This window comes from Leuresthes tenuis, unplaced genomic scaffold (assembly GCF_036924035.1).
Source record: "Leuresthes tenuis unplaced genomic scaffold, fLeuTen1.0.hap1 SCAF_24, whole genome shotgun sequence".
NCBI classification, from domain to species: Eukaryota; Metazoa; Chordata; class Actinopteri; order Atheriniformes; family Atherinopsidae; genus Leuresthes; species Leuresthes tenuis.
In genome coordinates, this window is record NW_027325378.1 from 14,173,719 (window position 1) to 14,183,718 (window position 10,000).

A 10,000-nucleotide genomic window follows, 5' to 3' on the forward strand; every position below is an offset into this window, starting at 1 on the left:
TGACGATGTAAACGCGATAAAACATTCAGTATTTGCACTTAAGAGAATTAAAACTATTCATTCATACCGTCCAAAATAAATTGGACGTCGACCAGTTTTGGGGGTTTTTTTTGTTTTCATTTTAATTTTTTTAACAGACCGCCTCCTGTCTCGTTTCGCTCAAGTAACGTCACATGTCGACACTCCCTTTTTTTTTCCCCAGCAGAGGGGAAAAGATGGCGCCTACACACGTACTGAGATGCTGTCAACGGGGTTTAGCATGGATACCTGTGATATTTATCGCCCTTGTCGTCTGCTGGTCCTATTACGCTTATGTGGTGGAGCTTTGTATAAGTAAGTCAATGTCTTTCTACCCTCTGTTGCATTTTTTTACAGTCAAACGGGGTTGTTTCCATTGTACCGTTCACACAACCATACAGCTGCTGCCATCAGGAAGTGAATGCAGTGCAGCTCAACAAAGGTGTTGTTAAGTCGAGATACAGCGAATTATCTCATTATTAGCTGTGGGCTCACTTTAATTTCAGGGGGAATGTGTTTTGGCGACAGAAAAACTTTCGTTTTTGTTGTTCACAGAGCTGAGCCTCTTGGCTTTGTGGTTTTTGTGTCGAGCTGAATAGAGTCTGAGTGGAGAATGGAAATGCTAGCTAAACGGTATTTGGCCGGCTGACCACATCAGTACTTTCTTCCTAAATAGACTGCTGGGACCAGTAATTAACTTGGCACATTGGTTTAGTAGCGAGTTGTTTAGGCTCAGGCGGATTTTTTTCCCCTATTAAATGAGGGATAGTGCTGTAACTTTGTCAGTAAATGGAGGAAAAGAGACGATTTGATGGGCTTGACTTATGAATTATGCACAGCTCGTGTATTTTTAGTGTTTTCAATTTTTGTACCATCACAAATGTACCCCTACAGAATTTAATGTCGGTGTCTAATGTTTTTTGTTTTCGTACGTCGTGGAAATTAAACAAAAGTGCAGTTTAAATGCCTATAAGTATATTTCAGAAAGCCTCAGTCTGTGTTTAGGCTCTATAATAGTGCTTTCCCATGTAATCCCCAACCTACAGAATATATAACATGAACTGTCAAACTGTCTTTCTTTAAAAGCCTCGCGTTTTTGTCATTTTCATTTGAAAAATATTCAGAGAAAATTCCTATTTCCACAGCAAATTGAGTAAAGTTTTTTTTTAAATTTATTTTTCCTCGGAGGAAGTTCGGTTTACATAAAATCAAAATTTGAACTCAAAACTTTGTTCCTGACATTGGACAGAGCAGTGGATAAAGCAATTGAATCACAAGCTCTGTCTGCTGAATGAGACGATGAAAAGCTCCCGAACGTCTGAGCGCCAGACGTCTGCAAAGCTCCTGAACCATGAACCGTGCGGTTTCATGATTTTGTCCATTAGAAGGAGGTTGGATAATACAACCTTTTATTTAAAAGGAAAATGCCAGCTGATCACTTTGATCGTGCTGTGGTCTTTTATTTTGTCTGGCATGCTTTTGCAGCAAATGCAAGATGGATGACTTCTACAATCCTCACTTTCCCTGTTTAGCCTACTGCCAAACCTGCTGCCATTTATGTAAATGCATCAATTGTTCAGTATAGTTGATGGGCTAACGTTTACATTTTCTCTTTGTCTCTTGCAGTAACCATTCCCAGTATAGGAGAGAAGAGTAAGTGTTCCAAGAAAAAGCAAAGCAACATTTATTTAATCCATTCTGACTGATTTGCTCAACTGTGCCCTGTGGCCTGTTATTGGGTTAATCTCCCTTAGGTCTGTTGAAATGTGCTCTGTAGAGTTTTCTAAAAAAAAAAAAGGGCTGGCACAGAAACTGTGCTTCTTCTCAAAGTGCTTAGGCTTTCCTGCTAAAAGCCCAGCAACTCCCCCTCAATCAGCATTAGTTATTTCCATTCCTCTTTCATTAATCATGTAGATGTACAGTTTCTTCTTCTAGCTTCCCGCCTTAGCAACAGTAGCGGTGTTCAGCGTTGATGCACAAATTGGACTGATTACGTTGTTTTCACCCTCCAGTTGTCTACCTGATCTTCTTCCACCTCTCCTTCATCATGTTTGTGTGGTCTTACTGGAAGACCATCTTTACCAAGCCTGCCAACCCTTCCAAAGAGGTATAATGGCCCAACTCCCTGGAACAATCCGTCTCTGTCTGCATGTCTGTAATCCCCTGTCTCGATGCCGCTCTTTCCCGCCCCAGTTTTGCCTGCCAAAGGATGAGAAGGAGCGTTACGAGAAGGAGGAGAGGCCCGAGTCCCAGCAGGAGATCCTGTGGAGAGCTGCCACCAGCCTGCCCCTGTACACCCGCACTGGTGCTGGAGGTATGTCTGTAACATCAGATGTTAATGAGATTGAATTTGCCTGTGTTAGAGCTATGCAGTTATGACAAAAGATTGCGTTTCCATGCTGCAGCAATCCGATACTGTGACCGCTGTCAAGTCATCAAGCCGGACCGGTGTCATCACTGCTCTGCCTGTGACATGTAAGAGAGTCATATTTACTAACGACCAGCTGTGAGAATTCTTCATGTTTTAGCCAGTATTTGTACTAATCGGAGTTTTTACAACAAAGTGGGTCTTTTGCTTTTAAATAGTTTTTTTTGCTGTATGTGACAGGTGTGTGCTGAAGATGGACCACCACTGTCCCTGGTATGTAAGACCACCTTCCTGCTTCTGCCAAAAACTGTTCAAATGGCTAATTATGTGCATTAATTTCATTGTCAGACCTTAAATAGCTTGTGCAGGCTTTGCTTAATGAACCTCAGTAGCACCAGAGACCTCCCTTTTTAATTACTTTTGAAAAAAAAAAAAGAACTGTTTGGTGTTTTCTTTCCAGAAGCACAAAGCTTCCACCTTTTGTAAATGTTGAACTTGATAAGATTCCCTCTTAGTAAGTGATATCAAATGTGACTTTTGTGTGTCTGCAGGGTTAACAACTGTGTAGGCTTCTCCAACTATAAGTTTTTCATCCTTTTCCTGGCCTACTCGCTGGTCTACTGTTTGTTCATTGCAGCAACAGTTCTACAGTATTTCATAAAGTTCTGGACAGTGAGTAAACCGTGCAGACACGTCCGTGAATATGTGTTGAATATGAATATGTGTCTGCAGATGCAGATTTGGGTGCATGGCAAAGCCAGGATGAGCATCCCTTGAGTTGGCTGTGCATGGTGCTGACCTCTCCCCTCCTGTGCTGCGCCTCTGTTTTCTCCGTCCTCTCTCAGCTTTCACCCCCTGACCCCTCTCTGTTTCCCCCCTCTGTTATCCCAAGTTGTCGCACACTGGACCATTGTTCTCTGATCTCTCTCTTCTGTCTCCCTCTCCACTATCAGTTCCATCAGTCAGACCCTCTTATGCAGTGGCAAACACCTCCTCTCCTTCCTCTGTTTTCTCTCTTTTAGCAGGACCACTTTCATTTCCTCTCTCTTCTTCTTCTTTCATCTCTTTGTTCTCTCAATTCTTGGCACATTTTCTACCTTCACCCACTCTTTTTTTCCGCTGTTTCACTGAACTTGGCCGTGACCTGAATTTGCTTATTAGTCCCCCACCCCGCCCTCCCACCTGTTTTCTCCTGGTGTTGCTAACCAGTCTTGTTTCTGTTTGTACTAAAGCTTTGCCGGAGGAAATCGGCAGAAAACTGCCCAAAGGTAACCGAGCCACCCTCCGAAGCCTTTAGTGTTGAAGCGCGTCTCCATCTATGCCATCGTGGTGTGCATGCAGTGACGTGGCTCACACACGACTCCTCTCATTTCTCCTATCGCTCTGTCTTTTTGCGTTCCCTCTTTTATTTTCCTTCTGTTCCATAAATATACTCAAAGTGAATTTGTTATTGATTCCTGTCTCGCTTTGCTCTTCTCCCATGTCTTCCCCAGAATGAGCTGCCAGACACTCATGCCAAATTCCATGTCTTGTTTCTTTTTTTTGTGGCGGCCATGTTCTGCATCAGTATTCTGTCCCTCTTCAGCTACCACCTCTGGCTTGTGGGGAAGAACAGGTCCACTATAGGTAAGAAACGCTGACACATTCAATAGGTTTTTAACTCGTTTTGCTTGTTGAGGATGTGAACATTTATTTCTTTAGGCTTAAAATGTCAGTTGGCACTTCAAAGAGGACTAATAGATTTCTATACATCTGTCTTTAGACATGAAGTTCAAATTAAAGCAAGTCGAGCTGGAAAAAAGTTGACAAGTAAATGACACTTCTTGAAATGCCACTGAGGTGTATGTGTCCAGGTTTCAGTGCTCATATTAGACTCATGGTACATGCTTATGTACGTGCTCGTGATTACACTGTAGCTCATCTTTGTCACCACCGTTTCATTCGTTCATCTGTTAATCACATGATCAAATGTCAGACTGACTTCATGAACAGGTAAAAAAAAAAGAAAGAAGAAAAGTCATCTTGTATCAACTTCAGCTCCAGTTCAGTGGATTTTAGCCGTAAGAAGCCATTTTTTGTTTATAAATTAGTGGAAAATTGACTTTAAAGTACTCTAGCTTCAGAAGAATGGATGAACACATGAACAAAAGTTTAAAAAAAACTTAAATGATAATAAAATAAGATAAATAATAAATTAAATACTTAAAAATAATAATAATTTGTGACTGTTCAGTGAAAAACTGGTGCTCATCAGTTCATGAGGCTGAGGTGGATAAGATGCCTTTTAGCTTTTTCAGCCGCTTAAGAGAATGCCATCTTTCAGCCTTTTCATCTCAGTTAACACAAGGACTAGAGAGAGAAAAGACTGAATTCACTGTGCTTCTCAAACATAACAGACAGCTATCTGGCCGTCCAATTTTTTTTTAAAGGTAGAATGTGACATTTACCAGGTTTATTTTTAGTGTTTCTAAATATGAACTCAACCCTTTCTGTCCGTACTAATGTCTGTGTCACAGCTGAAGCACAGGCTCGACGTCCTCCAATCTGTTGTCCGACCCGCTCTGTTTGTTGTTCCCCTGTTTTATTGTTTAATGACCTTCTCTGCATGCTGCTCCCTCCCCGCAGAGGCATTCAGAGCACCAGTGTTTAGAACGGGCTCTGATAAGAATGGCTTCTCTCTGGGTTTCCGGAAGAATATCGCTCAGGTCTTTGGAGACCAGAAGAAATACTGGCTGTTGCCCATCTTCACCAGGTAAAAGACAAACGTGTAGTTTAACCAATTAATTTGGTTTTACACTTAAAGAAAATGGATGTTGTTCCAGCGCAGTGAATATTGACATTTCAGGTTGTTGCAGCTGCTGTGGAAATCAAAACCCATCCACAGCGTGTTTGCCAATCCCTAATCTTTAGTGTCCTTCTTGCTTCCCTCCAGCCAGGGCGATGGGCTGACGTTCCCCACCCGGCTGGTCAACACCGATGTGGAGCAGGCCACTGTGACACTGCATCCAGAGCCCAATAGAAGGTGACATAGAAAATACATGGTATGCAGCCCCTGTAGTGTTGAAACTGTGCTAAAGATGCTTAATTTTGCAGCGTGGCTGACGTAGCTGTCCCTGTGAGCCCACTCAGCGAGTCTCAGAATCGCCTTCTTAGCAACGAGCAGCACGCCAACAACATTGCTGACCAGCTGGCTGATAACGCCCTCAAACCAGGTGAGCTTCAGTTTAAAAAAGGCTGGACGATATATAAAATTGTAGATTTGTGCGTTAAGAATTAGACATTTCATTCAGTTTCATTAGATATTAGCTAATACTGAATTTGATTACCGCAACACGTCTCAAAAACGTTGGCACAGGACGACGTTTACCACTTTGAAGCATCCGCTCTTCTTTTAACAACATTCTGTAAACATCTTTTGTTGGACTTTTGGGAGAGGAATTGTCTCTTGGATGTAGGATTCTAGCTGCTCAACAGTCCTGGGTCTTCTTTGTTGTATTTTGTATTTCATGAAGCTCTGAATGTTTTCAGATGGTGAAAGGTCTTGACTGCAGACAGGTCAGTCCAGCGCCCAAACTCTTCTACTCGGAGGCCGTGCTGTTGGAATAGATGCAGAAAGAGCTTTAGCTTTGTCTCGCAGAAAAATGCACAATCCTGATAAAGTCTTATTCGAATGGGAGTATATGATGTTCCAAAACCATTCAGCATCGGTTGTGCCTTCCTAGATGTGTATGTTGTTAATTCCATTGGCGCTAATACACCCCCGTACCGTCAGAGATGCAGGGCTTTTGAACTGAGCGTTGACAACAAGCTGCAAGGTCTCTCTCCTCTTTAGACTGGAGGATGTGGCATCCATGATTTCTGAAAAGAATGACGCATTTAGGTTTTTAAGCTTTGGCCCATAGAATACTGGTTTCTTTCTTGCCTTTAACCTGCATTTGTCGATTAGACAGTGAGTTGTGTGAGCAGAAAATGATTTCTGGAAGTGTTCCTGAGCCTGTGCAGTGATCTCCACGACAGGGTCGTGGCTGTTTTAAATGCAGTCACTCGAGGGTTGGAACGTATCTGACACCTAGTCCTGTTTGCCAGGCATGTCCCTTGCTCAAAGAGAAGTCTCCAGATTCTAAATCTTTCCAGATTTTCTAAATCTTTTGATGATTTAATGTACAGTAAATGATAGAAATGTCAAAGTCTTTACAATTTTATATTGAAGAGCATCGCTCCACAATTTGTAGATGCAGCTTTTAGCAAACTGCTGAGTCTCCGCCTGTCTTTACTTCTGAGACTCTGCCTCTCTAAGGTGCTCTCTGTTCGTTTTACGAGTCTGTTGCAACATGTTCTTCCAGCTTTTTTTTCTTACTCCTGCCCTAATGTTTTTGAGACCTGTTTCACAATTAACTAAGATTTTTTTTTTACTAAGTAAAAAGAAAAAAAGTGCACTTTAATCGTTTGATATTAACTGAATATTGGTTTACGGTATTTTCAGATCATTGCATTCTCCCTTCATTTGCGTTTTACACTTCCAGCGTAACATTTATCCCATGTTCTGTTTGGCTCCACAGCTGACAGTGACGCAGTTACAGTCTCTATGGAGAGTGAGTCCTAACCAGGTAACCAAAGTCAGCCACTTTTGGTTTTTCAGAGCATTGAGCAAGTTTTGAATCTCACTTCTTATTTTTTGCCGTTTCCTCTCTGCCACAGGAGAAACTCATCAGTCATCTAATACGATGCCTTAACCGACAGTTTAGCCCCAAGAGCGAGTTCATCCACACAGACCTGTAACTATGGAAATGCACTCTACTGACCGTCACAGCACAGTGACGCTTTTATAGCAGTTCTGCATGTAGTCTCATAAGCATATCTCACAGCCACCTCCATAAGAAATATGACACGCGCTTGTTCCCAGTCTCGCTCACACGCACACACTCATATTCAGCTTTCTATATATTTCCTTGTGCTGTTTTTTTTCTTCTCACAAGTGGAAGATTAATCGATGAAGAAAATCTCAACAAACTCGGAGGGACTTGGAGCATCTCTGTGTTTTAATGATGCAACATTTTGTGCCAAAGCCTTCTGGAAGCACCGAGAAGTATCGTACAGACACAATGCTGCAGTGAAAAGGGTGTGAGGGGCGGGGCGGGGCGGGCCGGAGCAGCGCAGCGTGTAGGTTTCTTTAATGCAGTGGAGATGGATCAGTCCACTGTGTGACCTGTTTTTGTGTCTTATTTTTTTTAACCGATAATGTTGGAACGCATCTACGGTTCATGGATTTCCACCAAAAACCTGGACTGTCTTCCCAAGAACTCTACTGCACGGCTCAGTGGAGCAGCGAAGACGAAGTTTTGGGTGGCAAGTTGGATATCAGAGCACAAGATGGCGCATTTGCACTTTGTTGATTTTTAGCGTCCATCAAAAAAAAAAAAAAAAAACTACGTGCTGCTTTTTTTTTTTTTTTGTTTGTTTTTTTGTTTTTATTTTTATCTGAAATCGTGTCCATCCGTTGTTTGACAGATGTTTGATCATGTAGTTTAATGGTTTATTTTTTGTGTGCGTGTATGGGATAGAATGTGTAACAGTTGAAGTGGCAGTCATTCATTTTTATTTTTCTAACAACTAAAAGGCACTAAAAGAAAAAAAAAATTGAGCTTTGTGTCTTTGAAGCCAACTTGGTGTTAAAACATGCTGCTCAGTTTACCAACCGTGTTTCACACAGTGCAACGGCCCACATCCCATCACTACCTGTTCTGTAAGAATCTGACCTGTTTTTCTACAACTCAGATATTTTCAAACCCGACCAAGACACCAACACGCATTGCCAAAATAAGGGCTGGAATGTCAGGAGGTCTGACATCTGAACCTAAAGTGTTTACAGCATCTTAGCTTTATCTTAACCTCACTGGCCAGGGTCATCATAACCAAACTTGTTATCAGCGGCATATGTGAGACAATATTTTTCTACATCATTCATCCGTCTCTCTTACCTGTTGCGGGGCATGATGTCGTTGTAATGCAAGTGCAGACCAGCGGGTGGCGACAAAAACTCTGCTCACACTCAGTCAGAGAGTTCATCACACGAAGGCTGGGCTCAAGTCACGTCTAATTTTACAGGTGCAGCTTTCCCCCTGGATTGACATATTTTCTTCGGATGCATTTGTTATGCATTGCTTTCCTTTTACCACTTATTTGAATTTACTTTGAAAGTGAGTTGAGGCATCAACTACGGCTTCTGCTCTCGTTGTCGCTGTGTGATTTTTGGAATAAGCTCAGTGTTGTGAAAGGTCGAAGGCCTCCGATTGTATAAAACTTTAAAGACTGGTTATCTTGTGACTGTGTTTAGGCAAAAGCTGTAAAGAAAGTTTTTTTGTTTGTTTGTTTTTATAAATAACCATTTCTTCAGAAAGGACTCCCGTCCTTTTCCACAGCATTACTTTAAAGCTTTCAGATTAACGGTGAAGAGCTCCTGATGTGTGCTGTTTCTCTGATCGCGTCCCTGCCTGTTGCTGGACACAAACTCCTGAGGTAAACAGACTCAGAGGTCCATGTTTACAGCGTTTTCTATTGTACAGAGTCAGCTTGTATTGTTAAAAGTGTTAAAAGTGTCATGTCCCATCTGTGCTGAATACACCACAGACGGGACAGCGAAGGCATTTGATGGGGAAAGTTGGGCTTGTTCAGAACAGCCTGCTCTTTGGACTTTATATATTCCCAGGTGTATTTATAATGACACTTTAAGAACCTGCAACTAAGTAGTAGATGAAATTACTTTTGGAGATTATCATCCAAGCCAAGGTTATATGTGTGCAGACGTTTTCTTATAACCACACAGAGACTTTGTGGAAGTGAAGGATTTTTAAACTTTTTTTCTTTTTCTTGTCGCATATGTAAGGAACCTGGCATGTTCCGGCTCACTAACGCTGATTCTGAAACCTCTGCCCTATTTCGTCTTGTTTTACAGTTGCCTATATTCTCCGGCCTCGAGGCTAAGTGTGCGTGTATTTTGTAACGCTTCAGTGAGTGTTCTCTTTTGTATAATTGGCGTCTTTGGGAGGAATGCTTCTGTGCAGCCATGAGATTTTTACTCATCTGTCAACATAACTGTCAGACTCTGGCTCAAAAAGGCATGATGGCTAACTGATGTTAAAATGTGTGCAGTCATATCGGGGATCGTGACGTGTTTTTTTTATATATATATATATATATACACATATATATATATTTCAAACTATTGCAAGGTGTGTGTCATGTTTTTCAATTAGCTTTACTCTGGTCTGTATAAAACTGAATAATTGAAGCCATAAAACCTCTTTTGAAACCGGAAGAATCTGAAAATCTCATTTCAGTTTAATATCAGTTTTGTGGGGGGGGGGGTTAAACTCAAATGTAGACTGTGTCTGACTTGACGTGCAGGTTGTAGCCTATCATAACTTTGCTTAGCGCTACATTTTGCTCTCTTTTTGTCCTATTTTACAATGTGTGTGTGTATATATGTTGATAATGTAAGAGAAAGACGACATATTTTTCTTTTCTGATTGATTTTACTGTCCCTATTTTGTGGATGAAGTACACGCCTCTGTACAATTAACGTGAAAATAACAATAAATGTCTTTTTTGTTTTTT

General features: G+C 41.5%; 1 protein-coding gene across 2 annotated transcripts; it reads left to right on the forward strand.

Moving 5' to 3' along the window:
- Positions 1–154: 154 nt before the first annotated feature.
- Positions 155–10,000, forward strand: zdhhc20b (zinc finger DHHC-type palmitoyltransferase 20b). Of its 2 annotated transcripts, XM_072378894.1 has the most exons (14): positions 155–333; positions 1,645–1,671; positions 2,031–2,125; positions 2,212–2,332; positions 2,424–2,493; positions 2,627–2,659; positions 2,938–3,058; positions 3,619–3,654; positions 3,880–4,012; positions 5,012–5,138; positions 5,319–5,408; positions 5,480–5,598; positions 6,946–6,993; positions 7,085–10,000. In XM_072378894.1, exons 1-13 carry the CDS (start codon positions 174–176, stop codon positions 6,987–6,989), a joined length of 1,176 nt encoding a protein of 391 aa, XP_072234995.1. In that variant the 5' UTR covers positions 155–173; the 3' UTR covers positions 6,990–6,993; positions 7,085–10,000. The 2 variants fall into 2 exon arrangements, with proteins under 2 accessions (XP_072234995.1, XP_072234996.1); XM_072378895.1 differs by lacking the exon at positions 3,619–3,654 and having other exon boundaries at positions 159–333.

Bases quoted from the DNA above. Each gene is read 5' to 3' on its own strand.
- zdhhc20b (XM_072378894.1), top strand. From the start codon at position 174: ATGTCGACACTCCCTTTTTTTTTCCCCAGCAGAGGGGAAAAGATGGCG. The intron at 2,660-2,937 runs GTATGTAAGACC...GTGTGTCTGCAG, and splicing joins ATGGACCACCACTGTCCCTG to GGTTAACAACTGTGTAGGCT. The intron at 3,655-3,879 runs GTAACCGAGCCA...TGTCTTCCCCAG, and splicing joins CGGCAGAAAACTGCCCAAAG to AATGAGCTGCCAGACACTCA.